Here is a 16,672-nt window from a genome sequence, read left to right on the forward strand (position 1 = left end):
AAGTTACTTCTTTCTATTCAATACCTCACCTTAAATATGACAAGGTTTCCTTGTGTCTGTGTCATAAAATGGCACTGAGGTAATTGAAGAAGGGTGGTTGCGATTAAGGCACTGGACTGAAACTCAGGAGTTCAGTATCCAAAGGGGTCCCTTGTACAACATAAATCGAGCCTCAGTTCCCCCATCATGAAGGTGGGCAGGAAGGGTTAAAAATCCCGTGTGAAGGTGAAGTGCCCAGATACCACCATCATGAAAACTGTAGGAAAATATAAACTATTCCTATCAAAATAGGACTACAAATGGCTTTTTTTCTGGATCTTGTTCTGTACTAAAGTTGCATACGAAAACACATCAAATTAATTAAAATTACATTAATTAAAAGTTGCATCTTAATTGTGATGACAAATGAGGTGAGCAAGATCCAGTAAATTTGGAAACTGTATTCCAGTGGGTGCTGTAAAAGCCTAGGATTAACCAACTGTAAATAACTTGTGTTTTTATTAACAAGAATCTGTCTAGACTCTTCAGTGAAATTACAATAAATCCCCTCAGACTGCATAAATCAGAAAGAATATAAACCTGTTTCGGGGAGAACAGGATTCTCTATGCTAGCATTCTCTTCTCTTAAAAAAAAAAAACCAAACAAACATGTCCTTAGGTGCCTCAGGATTTATAATGTTGTTTGATTGGGCTATTAAAAAACTGCTCTAATCAGGATTAAGCCTTGTACCCTGGGAACTAGAGGTGATGAGATTACATGATATTCAAAGGTGATTTAGAAGATCAAAGCCTTTTTGAGGGAGTAAGATCCCTAATTTTATTCCTTTAAAAGGAGTTATTTTGTTTTAACTTGTATTTGACTTTATTCTCTCTCTGCACGTTGAGAAATACCTAGTGTAAATATGTGGCTTTGCTGAAGCCATTGATGTTTTTGCAATAAAACTCAATTGGTTCAGGATTTTACGTCCGCCCCCCCCGAAATGTCACAACAGCCGCTTTATACATAACTGAAACTGTGATGCCTCCTGAATAAATAACATGTCAAATAATGACCTTTTCTGAAAGCTTTTTAACTCCTTTAGCTAAACCGTGAAACAAAGGACTCTACACATCCTGTCTTTATCGAATCAGTTTGCCTCGGACTCGCCCAACTGCAAAGTATTTCTTTTGCTCAGCGTAAACCTTTGAGTTAAACCATTAAATGCAATCCAAAGGAGAAGCAGCTGGCTACCACTCTGCTGATATTTCCTTAGGCTGCTGGGGCCAGTTTGGGTTTTTAGATGCAATGCCATCATAGTGTTTCCTTGCGACAAAAAATGAAGCCACGTTTTGGAGGCTTGGGTAAGGCTGCATCCTCCTGCTGGGGCCTCTGGCCTTGCTCCCGCCTCTGCCTTCGCGGGCGCTGCTGCTGTCAGTCCCTCTGCAGCCCCTGGCCCACGACATAGAGCTCGGGGTGGGAAGCAGATCTGTTGGACTCTTTGATTTCGGGGACGCCAGGGCTGTTCCAGGAGTCGCCTGCTTTTCTAGGGCTCTCCTCCAAGCTGCAGAAGGAAAGATGCTTACGTTAAGAGGCTAAGGAATTGTGACTTTTTAAAACAGCGCTGATTAGACCACATTAACCCACAAAGCACAAATGCTGCATGATACTACGTCATTCCCTGTCTCCTCCTGGATGTATGCTCTTTATATGCACCATCCAGATTTTATTCTTGTGATGCCAAATGCACTGTACTGTGCCCTCCCAAAACTCTCTTGGGAAGCAAACATTTCGTATGTTTAACGGGGGATCAGTATGAATCTGGGTTCGCTTGCAGGTAGAGACAGATTTGAGAGAAAAGTCTTGCTCCCGACTCCGCTGGAGGAAAGGTCTTACCTCTGCTACGCATCTGCTTAGCGTGGTTACAGTGATTTCTGAGTACGCCCACGTGACTGTGGGATGTGTATCGTGGTAGTATAAATCTGCTACTCTGGAGACAGGAGAACTGAGACACAGAATGTGTAAATCATGCTCCTGAGGTCGCACTGGCAATCTCTAGGGGCACAGGGACTTTATGAATCAAGATTGATTATAGAAGCGGAGCTCGTCATTTATATCTCACGCCATGGGCCTTCATGCTGAAATGTGCCCTGTGTTGCTGTAACTAATTAAAGTGGTTTAAGCTCAATATGAGGAAATATTCCAGAGTTATCTGGGAATCATTATTGTATTTTAAGTACATAAACTGCTAAACTGAATTAGCTTTCAACTACAGACAAGCTGTTACGTTCCTATTCTGACTGCTAGGACTTTAATGATTTGAACTGCTGAATGAAGAGCTTTGTGATACATGACCAGTCATGAAACTAATCCAGATTCAAATATCCCCCAATTGCAGAAAGTCTCACTTGGGCTACTTGCTTTGGGCCTGATTCAGTCAGCCCAATCCATTCTCAAGCCCTCCTTGAACAATACCCTAAAGGCAATAGCATTTAATCTATCTCTGCTCTACTTCTTGGGAGATTAGCAGTCTCAATCAAATACTATTTTGTTTAACTGCAGACACAGAAATCCTATTACAGATTAACAGGATTTCTATGAGCAGAGCAATTGATAAGATGCCAATAACTGTTGATTGCTGTCAAATGACCAGGCTTAGAAACCAGCAAAGTTAGCTCAGTCTATCCATCCACAGGCTGTCCAAATGGGAACCAGTTGTACTGACTTGAGCACTGAAGCCTGAAACTGAATCTCTTGTCCGGGTACCCTAAGACTAAATACAAAAGCTCTAGCTCCAGCCTTAGTTAGGGCAATCGATGTTTTAAGTCCTGATATTCCTTACAGCGTGGGATGGGCAGGACATGTGCTTGGGAAAGGAGCGCTTTTTGCCTTTGAGGGGAGCAGTGAGTGTGCAGGAGAGATGCGAATCTGCGCACAGCACTGACATTTAATGCCTGGCGATGCCAGCTAGCAAAATGAGATGGAAGTCACCTCTTTTTTTTTTGGTGTTTCTGCTAAAATGGGGTGGGTGGGAGAGGGCACTCAGCTGCCTGATGAGGAACATGTTGCTTGTACAAGCTCCTGTCTTTAGAAATCTGCTTCTCAGCAAATGGATGTTTTAATTGGGCACGGAAAAAGTGGAGGGATATATCCCGGAGTTTGGCAGCATGGGAGAAACTGGCTAACTCATTGATTTTCAAAATGTTTTACCTATAAAAGTGTGATGCTATTGCACGTTTGCCTCTGTCTCCCCTCCCTCCTCTGACTAGTGCTTTAAGCTGCTAATAACACACAAAAACCCCACACAGACAAAAAAAAGGTATTGTTATATTTGGGGAGGAGAGGTAGAGCAAGGGAAGGAAAGAAGAAAGGAGACTGACAGCTGGGTGGGAATAGCTTGTGAATTTGAGACCAGATGCAAACATGGCCAGAATGAAGAGGTTTAGGTATACAACATCTGGTTTAGGGAGACATTTTGAAATTTCCCTCTGTTGGCTGAGCGAATGGCAAAGCAGAGGAAGCCCTGGATGCTTAATGAACTTGAAGGAGAAAGATGGATCCGAGTGTGGCGGTTTGTCTGTTACGGCATCTGCTGTAAGAGTAGGGGTCAGCATCTGTGCATGGGGATATGGTGCCCGCAGCTGTGGCAAAAGCTCCGGTCCTCAGCGGGAGGAGACGACCAGCAGTGATGTGAGGGGTTCTCAGAGCTTTTGACACGTGCTGATTCCTAAAATGGTCCTTCTCTGCCTGTCAGCACGTTTGCTGTGATATTCGTATTAGGCCATTCAATGCAAGGCCTGTAAAAGTTTACTCCAGGCAGCTTATTTTAAGTGTAAGAAAATGCACAGTAGGTGTATTGCATCTTAAATCACTGCATGTGGTAATTAATGGGCTAAATTTCCCTTTTGCTTATATTGATATGAATTTGGACTAACTCAGTAGGACTGCTTCTTGATGTCCATTTGTATAAATGGTAAGCCGAATTTGGCTCAGGATATATTTCGTTCTTCCAAAATGCTGTAAATCATAACACTAGGATATATAATTTTTTTCATGAATGGGATGATTTTATTTATAGTGGGTTTTTAATATTATTCTCTATGCTCTGACAGACTACAATAGAAAGATAATACACACCATTGAAGCATAAATTAGCTAACAATTTATAATAGACTTTTTTTAAAACTGATCCATAAAACTGCCAGGGCTTTTGTCTTGCAAGGTTTGACATAAAGCCTCTTTTGAAAACATTTATTTCTGTTAGCTGGCACCAGAGTAGACAAAGCTGACTGCACACAGTACATAACAACAGCAGAAAACCCAGCAACAATGTACAGGACTTTTAGGAAATCTTCAAATGTCAGAATATAATGCAGTATTAGAACTGGGAATACAAAATGGTTTGCATTTCCCAGTGTTTTTTGCATGTTTTGTTCAGCATGTTCCTCTACTGTCAGTGTGGGAAACTTGGTCCTTATCCTGTCTTTGGGGAGGGACTGCCTGGACAGTATCCATGACGGTCCCTGTACTCGCAACGCACTGAGTGCTTGCGCACTTACAAGGGCAATTTTGTCTCCTGTTAGGGTTGGTCTTGCAACCCCTAATCATGAGGACAATTCATGCGACTTCAGCTGCCCTGTGGCAAGAGTAAAAATACTCCTCACATGAGGAAAGGTTACCTGAGAAGGGTCTTAATCCTCTTGCGTAGCTTAGAGCTTAATGGACTTAAACATCCTAAGATGCTAAGAAACTAGAATAACAACACTTTCTACTTCCAGGCTGTTACACTGATCTTTGAGTATTCCCAAATACCCGTTTCTGTTTCCTGGCTGGTGTACCGGGTTTGCATGGACAGGTTTTGGTAGCGGGGGGGGGGGGGGGGGTACAGGGGTGGCTTCTGTGAGAAGCTGCTAGAAGCTTCCCCCATGCCTGATAGAGCCAATGCCAGCTGGCTACAAGATGGACCTGCTGCTGGCCAAGGCCGAGCCCATCAGAGGCGGTGGTAGAGCATCTGTGTCAACATATTTAAGAAGGGGAAAAAGTTACTGCACAACAGCAGCTGCAGCCGGAGAGAGGAGGGAGAATATGTGAGAGCAACAACTCTGCAGACACCAAGGTCAGTGATGAAGGAGGGCAAGGAGGTGCTCCGGGCACCAGAGCAGAGATTCCCCTGCAGCCCATGCTGAAGACCATGGTGAGGCAGGCTGTCCCCTGCAGCCCATGGAGGTTAATGGTGGAGCAGATATCTATCTGCAGCCCGTGGAGGACCCCACACTGGAGCACGTGGATGCCTGAAGGAGTCCGTGACCCCATGCTGGAGCAGGGTCTTGGCAGGACCTGTGGTCCCGTGGAGAGAGAAGCCCACGCTGGAGCAGATTTGTTGGCAGGATCTGTGACCCCGTGGGGGATCCAGGCTGGAGCAGTGTGTTCCTGAAGGACTGCACCCTGTGGAAGGGACCCAGGCTGGAGCAGTTCGTGAAGAACTGCAGCCCGTGGGAAGGACTCACATTGGAGAAGTTCGTGGAGGACTGTCTCCCATGGGAGGGGCCCCATGCTGGAGCAGGGGAAGGGTGTGAGGAGCCCTGCCCCTGAGAAGGAAGGAGGAGCAGAGACAACGTGTGATGAACTGACCGCAACCCCCATTCCCCATCCCCCTGTGCTGCTGGTGGGGAGGAGGTAGAGAAAATCGGGAGTGAAATTAAGCCAGGGAAGAAGGGAGGGGTGGGGGGAAGGTGTTTTTAAGATTTGGTTTTATTTCTCATTACCCTACTCTGATTTGATTGGTAATAAATTTCCCCAAGTTGAGTCTGTTTTGCCCATGATGGTGATTGCTGAGTGATCTCCCTGTCCTTAGCTTGACCCACGAGCCTTTTGTTATATTTTCTCTCCCCTGTCCAGCTGAGGAGGGGAGTGATAGAGCAGCTTTGGTGGGCACCTGGTGTCCAGCCAGGGTCAACCCACCACAGCTGGTTTGGTGATTTTTTTTTTTTTTTTTTTTTTTTAAGTGGTAGAGAAAATGTAAAGTTAAGTCCGGATTTTTTAAAAATGGCCACCAATGGCTGCAAACATGGAATGGATGTGTTTTGATGCTTTCATTTCTTTAAACTGACTTTTTCAGAGCAATGAATCTCCAGTAGCCAGGGGAGGTTTTTCTGCTTTGAAAACTGGGCTTGGGCTGTGGACGCATCAGACTTGAAATCGGCACCCAGATCTGAAAGCCTACATGAGAAGCTCAAAATTTCAAGCTATAATTGCGTCCATACAGATCCTTGCCTACACATTATCTGTCTGTCATTCTTCCCAGCTGATTTGAAACATTTCAATACAGATTTCAGCTCAACAGTTTACTGGCTTAGAGGCTGATGTTAGGAACGATACCCTTCCTCTTGGTCCAAGTCTACCTTCTCATGGTTATTTAAAGATGTTTATAACCTGCTTTTAGGTTTATAACTTCAGAGCTTTTAAGAATTAAATGTGGGTGTCCTTAGCCCCCACGCAAAGAAGGGGAGTTCTGAGCCATGAAACCAACCCTGAATCCAGCTGGCGGCTGGTCACAAGTGGTGTTCCCCAGGGCTCAGTACTGGGGCCGGTCCTGTTCAACATCTTTATTGATGATCTGGATAAGGGGATTGAGTGCACCCTCAGTAAGTTTGCAGATGACACCAAGTTGGGTGGGAGTGTTGATCTGCTGAGGGTAGGAAGGCCCTACAGAGGGACCTGGACAGGCTGAATCGTTGGGCTGGGGCCAACTGCATGAGGTTCAACAAAGCCAAGTACCAGGTCCTGCACTTGGGACACAACAACCCCATGCAACGCTACAGGCTGGGGGAGGAGTGGCTGGAGAGCTGCCTGGCGGAAAAGGACCTGGGGGTGTTGGTTGACAGCCGCCTGAACGTGAGCCAGCAGTGTGCTCACGTGGCCAAGAGGGCCAATGGCATCCTGGCTTGTATCAGGAATAGCGTGGCCAACAGGACCAGGGAGGTGATAGTGCCCCTGTACTCGGCACTGGTGAAGCCACACCTCGAGTCCTGTGTTTAGTTTTGGGCCCCTCACTCCAAGAAGGACATGGAGGTGCTGGAGCGTGTCCAGAGGAGGGCAATGAAGCTGGGGAAGGGTCTAGAGCACAAGTCTTACGAGGAGCGGCTGAGGGAGCTGGGGTTGTTTAGCCTGGAGAAGAGGAGGCTGAGGGGAGACCTTATTGCTCTCTACAACTACCTGAAAGGAGGTTGTAGCGAGGTGGGGGTCGGTCTCTTCTGCCAAGTAACAAGTGATAGGACGAGAGGAAATGGCCTCAGGCTGCGCCAGGGGAAGTTTAGGTTGGATATTAGAAAAAAACTTCTTCACTGAAAGGGTAGTCAGGCACTGGCATAGGCTGCCCAGGGAAGGGGTTGAGCCTCCATCCCTGGAGGTATTTAAAAGACGGGTAGATGTGGTGCCTAAGGACATGGTTTAGTGGTGGACTTGGCAGTGATAGGTTAACGGTTGGACTCGATGATCTTAAGGGTCTTTTCCAACCTTAACAATTCTATGAATTTTCCCTGGGGTGCCTGTCACAGCAGATGTGTAAGTATAAGGCTTGAGCAAGCCATGGAAAGTTAACTCTTCCCTTTATTCAGATTGGTAGTCTACTGAAATCTGGTGCAAGACAGTAGAATAGAATATTTCAGTTGGAAGGGACCTACACCGATCATCTAGTCCAACTACAATGTTATCTTTGTGCAGCCATCTGTTCTGCACACAAACAGGGCACTTTTCTGGGGAATCTCTGAATGACATTAAATTCCCATCAGGAGTTTAGAAAGCCAACGCAGTGCCATAGTTCTGCTTCCTTGGCCTAAAGTGGAAAGTTTCTTACCTTGCTTGGTTAAGCGCGGGTTCGCTGCCGGCTGTTACGGGAGCTGGAAGACGAAACTGGACCCCTGGTCGGCGGTCAGAGAAACTTCTCCTCACGAACGGCTGAGGATTGGCAGCGCTCAGGGACAGCTTTCTGGTCCGGTCTCCGGGCTGCCGGAAAAGCAGGCTGCTCTTTTGGGAAAGCAGTGAAGCTTCAGGCTGGCTGGTCACCTCTGCAGTGGGTTTGGTGGGTACCAGTGGAGGTCTGGCTTCGAATAAGGAAGAGGTGGCCGGGCAAAATATTGAATGGATGTTGCTGCCCCTCTTGGAGAAGGAGAGCTGGTGCTCATCTCCAGCATCCAGCCCAGCTCTTGGCCCCTTGTAGAAGTGCGATGGGGAGGTTGGTGGGGAGGGGGTGGTGGGGAACAGAGGGGGGCTTGCATCTCGGCGGTAGGCTGGGGAGCCCAACAGCCGGTACGGCGTTGGTGAGCTTTGCTTGTGGCCCGCAGGAGGGCTGAGAGGTTTTCGCTGGGCTGGTGGAGACGGCAGCTTCTTCTGCAAGGGTGGGCTGGGCACCCTGGGACTTGTGGGGGGACTGGGTTTCCTCTGCATGGTGGGTGAGCTTGGTTGCGGGTTGCTAAAAGCCTGCAGAGAGCGTCTGTGGTGTGCTGGGGGGCTGAAAAGCCGTTTCTCCGTTGGTGGAGAAGAAGGAGGAGTTCTCGTTGGGGAGACCCGCCTGGCAAATGCTGAGCCTTTTTCGTTTCTCCTGAGCAAATCGGGAGAACCACGGTTCTGGTATTGTATCGAAGTCGCAGGTGAATTGGGCTCTTTGCTCTCTGAGCTGTTGCTGTGTGGTTTTGAAACCCCACTGGGATTTTGAAGAGGAATAATTTTATGTGTTTGCTTGTACAAATCTGCAGCCTCTTTTCTCTGGGTTGCCAGTATCTCCTCCTGGCTAGGGATGTGCACGTTGGTAGGGTTCAGCTCCAGAGAGTACCTCTGCAGTTTCTCGTCCCCTGCTCCAGAATTCCTTAGACCTTTATTAGTGACGGCACTGGGGCTGCTGATATTTTTACTTGGCAGTAAGTCAATGGACTGAAGGGAGGCTTTCATTTTTGGGGAAACTTGTGCTCTCTTAGTAGCATGAAATTCTGTTTTGGCGGGCTTTTTGGCATCTTCTGAAGAGTTTCCTTCTATTCTTGCAGTTTCTTCAGGCTCAGATAAGTCAAAAGAAGTGTCCATTAACATTTCAGGTGGTGGTGGTGGCAGGTTCTCAATGTCTTCATCAGTCTCTTCCTTTGTGTCCTTGCTCAATTCTGCAGCTGGTGCAGGAGGAAAGGCATTTGGAAAGGTAGAAGAAACTCCATTGGTGTTTGAAGGGTTTGTGTCTTCTACTGGTGAAATACGATGCTTAAGATTTAAAGGTGCCAGGCCTCTCTGAAAGGGAATGGTGGGTGGAATGACTGGAAGTCCAAATTTTCTGATGCACTTTATTGGTCCTAAAGATCTCAAAGGTGCGGCTTTTACAGGATCGTCAGTAGGACTGAACGTTTCAATAAGCTTTTTGACAGACTGTCGGGGGGCACAGCTGCTGACACTGAGCATTTGTGTTCCAGGAGGCTCCTTTTCTTTCCCGCCTGATGTCTCCTGGGTGGGCACAGTAGCTCTTAGAGGCTTCCTGCCTCTTTTTTGATCCGGCTGATTGGCAGGAGTTTGATCAACCATGAACAAAGGGACTTTATCCTGGTTAGGCAGGATACTGAAATTTTTTGAGAGGCACGCCTTCAGTTTGCTAGAGGACCTAGCTGTAACTTGCTCGTCCTGTAAATAAGGTGCTGTTCTTGATTTCCAAGGCTCCGGGTTGTTATCTGTATCCTTCTTCCCATAAAACATTTCCAGCCTTTTGCTGAGCTCTTTTTGAGTTCTTTGAAGCTCTAGGAGGGTTGGGTCCTCTGCCTGGCTTCTGAGGGACTCCTCTGACCTGGACCGTCGTTGTTTCCTAAAGGTTTTCTGGCTGCCCGTTGCTGTACTGGGCCTTGTTGTTAGGAGTGCTCTTCCGCTCTCATCCTCTATCCATTCTTTACGCCCAGATTTAGCTGGGACAAACTTGATTTTTTCACTGATGGCATCTTTCATCTTCAGAATAATTTCCTCTGTCTCTGCATTCTCTGTCCTCTTGATGGACTGCCTTTGTGTGTTATCAGTAACTGCAGGCGAAGACAGGGGCCTCCTCGGCAGGGCATCCTGCCCCATATCTGACAAACTTGTGTTGTCGTCATCCTCCCCCAGGGTGCTCCCTTCGTTGTCATCATCATCATCAGAATGAAGATCTGTTGATTCACAGATTTTGAAATGTTCATCTTCCTGAGTAGAGTCAGACTGGAAGGAGTTATAGGAATGGCTTTTGCTCAAGCTCGCATATTGGGGCATGGTAGAAATGCCTTCTGGTACTGCACCCTGACAAGAAGTTGCTTCCCTACTCTGCATGGATGAATAAAATATATCTTTAAAATGCCTTTCAAGTGCACAGTCATGGGATGTGGATGTGCCCGGTGACATTGGCCCGTCACACACGTGCTCCACTGTTCTGGCATGCTTTTGGGACAGATGTCCGTGTGCACAGGAATCGCAGCTTGCTTGTCCCCTGTGCTGGCTGAGAGCACTGAACTCTTTGAGGGATTCGTTGTCCACACCAATGCCACTGTCCTCAGAACAGAGAGTCCTGTCATCACCGTGGGACTGAGAGCATCCCACTGTTGAGGCTTCAAGCAGCCTTACCGTCCGTAGCAGGCGCTCATCGAAGTTTTGCTTTGCTTTCAGTTTTCCTTCCAAGTTGCTTGCAGCAGACTGCAGGTAGCTGCATGTCTCCTGCAGGGCATCAGAGGTGAGGGAGGCCAGCGTCCCACTCAGTAACTGCATTTTATTGACCGTGTACTGCAGTAGTTGTTGCAGAAGATCAGGGTGCTCCTTCAAATCACCTTTTTCTGCTGGCCATGCCAGATTCCCACCTACATCTTTGAGAAGACTTTCCCCATCATTGGCAATTTCTTCCAAGAGCTGGTTGATTTCATCAAAGCAAAGCACGAGAAAGCTTACCATCTGCTGTAGGAAGAGCTGAGTTTGGGTAGCCTGGTTGGCCATATGAAGTATAGTTTCATACTTGGAGAGGTTGGGATTTAAGTAGGCATATGCACTCTGATGAGCCTTAACAAGCAGTTCTGGGAAATCTACCTTTTTCTCTGTCTCGCACGGGGGCAAAATGGACTTTTCTTTAATTTTGCTAGGTCGACCTTGCTTTGCCAGCTTATGATTTTTTTGCTTCTTTCCTTTCTTTGGGATTTGCTTTGCATTGCTTTCATTCTTGTCATCCCAAATGAAAGCTGACGCTTCTGATTCACAGGAGCTTTGCTTTCTGATCTGTATGGCCTCAGTGATATGTTTTTGAGACTCAATCAGTTCGGACATAACAACTTCAGCATTTGTGGCTGTCCTCTCAATTTTCTTGTCTTCCCTGGAAATGTGAGGATCTGAATGAGCCTTGGAAGATAACAGCAAATTCTCATTTTTGTCCTGCTCTGATAGTTTATCCTCATTTTCTCTCCTGTAGTCTTTCCTCTGGATCCCATATTGGTGGAATTCATCAATATTGTAGCAAGATGAACCTTTAACAAGCAGTGGGATTCCTTTATCTCCCGGATCAATACGCAAAATACTTTTGGGTTTATTCAAAGCCTTAAGACCACTTCTTGCAATAGTATTAGCAATCTCACTGTGAGAGGGTGTGCAGCCCATCCTTTCTCTGTCTTTGGCTTTATTTTTGATTAAAAATCCAGATGAACTAGGGAAAATACAACAAAGAATCAAACTCACTGTTTCATCCTGAACTGCAGACTGGCTTTTTTCTCATGAGTTTTCCATCACGATCCCAGTTTTGTTGTTGTTTTTCATTGTCGTTTGCCTCGAAATCTCACGTGCTTACTGCCCAAGATCTTCTCTTGAAGTTGTGCACTGTCCCATTGTACGTTCCCACTCAAGTTTTCTTCTTCAATTCAAAAAAGGAGTGTGAAAGCTCTGCTGGATTTAGAGCTAATGGATTAAGAGGACTTGCGTGCCTCACTTCTGTCTTGACAGGTGTCCACTAGAAATAAGATTTTAAGCTCATTAGGGTAAGCAGGCACCAGCCAGTCAGCACCCGTGCTGTATTTATAAAGGCAGATTTTTTTCTGCACTATATTGGGAGGCCAAAGGACTTGGTACCTGTCCCTCCTTTTTTCCCTTGTTGCAAAAACATAACGTACATTAAATGCAGAGATCCAAAGGAAGAGACTGTATTTTTAAGCCTTTTTGAAGGGAAACTATTTGGACAGGTGCATAAATGCCACTAGATACTCCTTAACCAAGAGAAAGGTGACCTTGACCGAGAACGTATCCACTGGAGAGGACAAGACACAAAATCAAATGGGTTAGAGATGCCTGTTAGAAATCTGCTTTGAGGGTCTTCAAAATTTTCCCTTACTTGCAAGTGACCAGCTGTTTACTTCTTCCTTCTAAGACTTCCAAACGAGATTTTTATTTTTTCCTTCTCCTCAGGTGATCATTCTTGGAAAGTATTTTTTTCTCTTCTAGACAGCTTCCCAACCTGAAAAGCCGAACTGCGCAATAACAGGATTTGTAGAATAAGTTTTGCACATGTTGTTAAGATAGTGTCTGCATCTAGTGGATCTAAACTGTAGAATTTCAGATTAAAAAAAAAATTAAATGAAAATTCATTTTTTCCTTCCTCTGAGTGTCTTGGGATAAAATTTGAATGTGTTCTTTGCAGTCACAAAAGTGACTTGCTTACTTTTATTTCTTTTTCATTAGCTAGGGCTTAGTTCTCTTAACTGCAAGACTTTATGGGTTAAAACTCTAAGGAAAAAAGCTAACAAATTAAAAATATAGACCCATTTCTGGGAAATAAAAAACCCAAACTGTTGTTTGAATCACTTCTGCGGTCAGGACAGAATAATTCCCCTCTGAAAAAGAAATTAAAGAAGGAATTGGATGAAGCAGAAGATATTTATCTTTCTTGATATTTACTTATGAAGGGCGGTATGTGAATGAGGATGATAATAGCAATCACCCCCCAGTTTCCCTCTTCATTACTGAGCCTGGCCTAAGTGGATTCGTCTTTTAATTTCCGGATGCAGCTTTTCTAGCGAAGGTGATTTCTTGGTGTCGCAAAGGTTACAGACCACAGTGGCCAACTCCAACGCTGGCTAGAAGCCTACAGCTTCTCTCTAGCAATGTGATTTCTAACTGCGTGGCCGCAGGTATCTCATCTGATTCCCAAAAATCTTCGCATGCTGCCAAGCCTATAAAACATTCTTAGACTTTAAAGAACTGCTTACATGATTCATTCCTCGGTGCTGGACTGCGATAGCTGAATATCTGCATGGGAAGTCGTTATTCTCTGTAGCCTCATTGTTTAAATCTCTTTTTCTGTTCAACAGGGGCAGCGAAATTACCTTGTTTTACAGGGGACAAGGCATGACAGTGATTCCCAGGAAAGTTTTAAAAACTCTATGTGCTTTCTCTAAAGTAATTTTTCTGGAACACATAAATTGTACTTAATATACTTGATGGCACAGTCATTTCCCTCAATGCTTTTCTGGAAAGCATCAGGTAATTACTTCTTGGCTCTGCTTCTTGCAAGTCATGTAGCTCGCTCGCTGGCTGCTTCTGTGTCTCACCACGATGTGGTTTCTACGTGACGGTCCCAGCTCTTTTTGCGTTCCCTTTATCTAATGTGTTTGAAGTGGACAAATGGAGGAGATTTAGGCAGCTGCTTCATCCTGGTGATCCCAACAGTCAGAAAGCTATAGCCCTCCACAATAAGTCAAGGAAAACACAGTAGATCGAGCAACCAGCCTTAGCGCACCTCTTCTGTTTACAGTGGGAGTTGAGAGACATCTTTATGTAGCTGCTTAATATTTGTGCTCTAAAATCTCTTGTGACTTTCCTTTAAAAAGCGTCTCCAACAGTTCCATTGTTCGCACTGGGAATTTGGACAATTAACTCCATGTGAGTTGTTTGTTGTATTTGGGAAGTTCTTTTTCTTCACTCTTCCTTTGATTTTACAGTCATGTCACTTTTGTTTCTTTTTTTTCTAGTTATTTTCAGGCCATGCATTAACATCTTACAGGAAATACATGCCTGGTTAAAAAAAAAGCAAAATCCTGCTTTATGATTATTATGTACTTATGTACTCATTTATTATTTTAAATATTAATATTAAACTGATATTCAGTGTATTATTTATTTGTTATTAAATAGAGATCCAGGGTCATGGGAAATATGTTTTTAACACGGCATCTCTTTTATCCTAACTTTAATTGCAGTTTGCATGTACATGCAATGACTATTTAATGTTGCATCAAATTTTTTAGCTTCTGTGAGAGAGCAGGAACTTCGGTGCACCTGTTTCCAACCATTTATGAAACTGCATTTTCCTCACCAATATTCTTGTTACTAAGTAGTTATATATTGCTTTGAATGTCTGAGGCACTTTAGAAAAACCCAAATGCTTTACCTCATGGAAAACACTAAGGAAAATGCTTTGTCTCATGGTCATGCAACAAAAGAGAAGACAAAATGGGTAAGTTAGGTAAAGAGCAGCGGTAGAAGAGAATATTGCTGATGAGGATGACACAGAAATGTGAGTACTTTATCACTGCTATAGGTTGATGTCATTCCTAGGGCAGTTACTATAGTAATGTATTTTGGTTTACAATGCTACTGTTTGAAGAACAGAAGTTGAAAAGGAAAGAGTTGGTGATGGTCAAGTAGATGCCCAGGTGTTGTTACCTGTGAACTTGCTGACTCAAGCGATTTTACAAGTGCGCCAGGGGAACACAAAACTGTGTTTGAGGAACAGACCCTAGGAAAGCACCAAAAATAAGATAATTAAGGATTAAAGGAGGCTTTTCCTTGCATGCGGATTGTGTGTAAATTGCCTTTGCTCTTCCTTTCATATACTTTCTTCCTACTGTTAACATTGGCAGTATTCTCATTTTGAGGGAGCTGCCTGGTCACACAGCGCTCCTGAAGGGAAGGACTTCAATGTTCAAACCCCATCAGACATCGTTGGTGCAACAGATGATAAAAACCAAAGACTAGTCTGAAAGTGGCACTGTAAGTGCCCTAGAAAAGGCAGGAATAAGGCCTGAACCCGGACGGAGGTGTGCGGTACTCAGCCCCCAGAGGTGTTACCAATGCCGTAACCACGGGATGGATTTTAGGGCCTTATGGAAGAAGAGTGAGTTGATTAAAAACTATATGAAATTTCAGTGTAAAACTAGTAACACAAGCTTAAAAATTATGGAAACAAGGAAAACCGGTAATGAGGGACTGCTTTTGAGAGGTTGCGGGATTTAAAAGGGGAATGCGCATAAATGCTTATATCGGGTCTTAAAAATTTAAGGTTTGTATTTGTGGATGACTTCTGGGGAAACTGAATTTCTGCTCACTGAGGAATTATGAAGAGCCTGAGTGATAACAACAACTTTAAAGAGCTATTTTACTATGAAAGAAACATGCTTTTTCTTCTTTTATATCAGCAAATTGAATATAAGCAGGGAGCTGATCATATTGTTGGCCTAGATAGCACTAAGTAAATAAGAAACTGCTGCTTTTTATTTCAGCTTCTCCTGCAAAGCTGACACTGTTCTGGGAGATGGAGTAGATTCTCTCCTTTCTGTAATCACTAACAGAAATGCTTACAAAGCTTCATCCCGTTTCCCCTGTGGAAACCTGTTGACAACGGTAAGGAACAGGAATATCACGGTTTGAAGGAAATCTCGCTGCAAAGAATTAAATGAAACCAGTGAGTCTATACAGAGCCTTTATTAGTGGTGATGGTGCAAGTGAACGACAAAATTCATACTGACTCTGGGTCAAGGACAAACTTTTCAGAACTGACTGTCTGAAGCTCAACTCATGCCTTCTCTTTTTTTATTTCTAACGTCTAAGTAAATTGCTTCAGCCTGATTGCATGAGACAATAAATATGAACTCAGTGCTTTCAAAAACCTGTTTTGCAAAAGCAGAACCTTTTTTTTTTTTTTAAACAGCAGCAGGACAAGAAAAAACAGTTGTTCAAAACAGGTAGGAAACCGGTTTCCATCTCCAACAAAAATACTTTATAAAGGAATTAACAGAGGAAGAAATACAAGTAGAAAATTAAAGAGAGTGAGTTTTGGGGGGTTGCCTGCACAGGGCTGTTGGTACACTGAGATGATGCAAAGGAGTCGAGAAAAAGCGTACGAGTTTAACATCGCTTGAGGTCAGCAGTAGTTTCGTGAGATATGTTTACATTTGTCTATTATTTTTGGAATGTGTATTCTGGTCATTTGGTCATAGTTTCTCTTTGCTAAGAAATCCATGGGCATTTAAAAGCTTGCTATCTGTCGTTACTCCATTCACCGCTGGTTTCAATGGTTAAGACAGTGACTGACAAAAGGCAGGAGTTAGGACCCAGAATTGTGTGAAACAGCATAAAGCTTTAGGTATAGATTTCCAGCATTATGCAAATCTAGAAAATTAAAAGGGGACAGTCCCATTAGCCTAGGCAGTGGTTACATCAGTTCTCACAAGTGGAAGCAGGTTAGTGGTTGTGGAGCAGTTTCAAGGAAAACGAGTTCTATCAGGGGAGGGACTGGCAATGCAACAGGCAGGCAGTGGCTTCGGTCATTTCTAGTGGAAGGTGGTAGTCTTGATTTGGGATCTAGAGGTGAGGTCCAGGTGATTCGTATTCCTCAAAAATATCCCAGCATGCTACAGAAAAGAGAGCAGCTCTTTAGCCTCATGCCTTTTCCAGTTCCCA

At 44.5% G+C, this 16,672-nt stretch overlaps 1 protein-coding gene across 1 annotated transcript; it reads right to left on the minus strand.

Annotated features, from left to right (window-relative positions):
• Nucleotides 1–1,411: 1,411 nt before the first annotated feature.
• On the minus strand, nt 1,412–11,602 carry PCARE (photoreceptor cilium actin regulator). The gene is made up of 2 exons (XM_087777474.1): nt 7,833–11,602; nt 1,412–1,541 (listed from the first exon to the last, which is right to left on the minus strand). Exons 1-2 carry the CDS (start codon nt 11,600–11,602, stop codon nt 1,412–1,414), a joined length of 3,900 nt encoding a protein of 1,299 aa, XP_087633600.1.
• Nucleotides 11,603–16,672: the final 5,070 nt, after the last annotated feature.

This window comes from Nipponia nippon, unplaced genomic scaffold, assembly GCF_047370975.1.
Source record: "Nipponia nippon isolate SJK-2023a ecotype South Korea unplaced genomic scaffold, ASM4737097v1 scaffold_4, whole genome shotgun sequence".
In the NCBI taxonomy this organism is placed as follows: domain Eukaryota; kingdom Metazoa; phylum Chordata; class Aves; order Pelecaniformes; family Threskiornithidae; genus Nipponia; species Nipponia nippon.

Excerpts from the sequence above, each read along its gene's own strand:
- PCARE (XM_087777474.1), bottom strand. The coding sequence starts at position 11,602 with ATGGGCTGCACACCCTCTCACAGTGAGATTGCTAATACTATTGCAAGA. Across the intron at positions 1,542-7,832 it reads CCCGCGCTTAACCAAGCAAG|CTTGGAGGAGAGCCCTAGAA; the intron begins GTAAGAAACTTT and ends TTCCTTCTGCAG.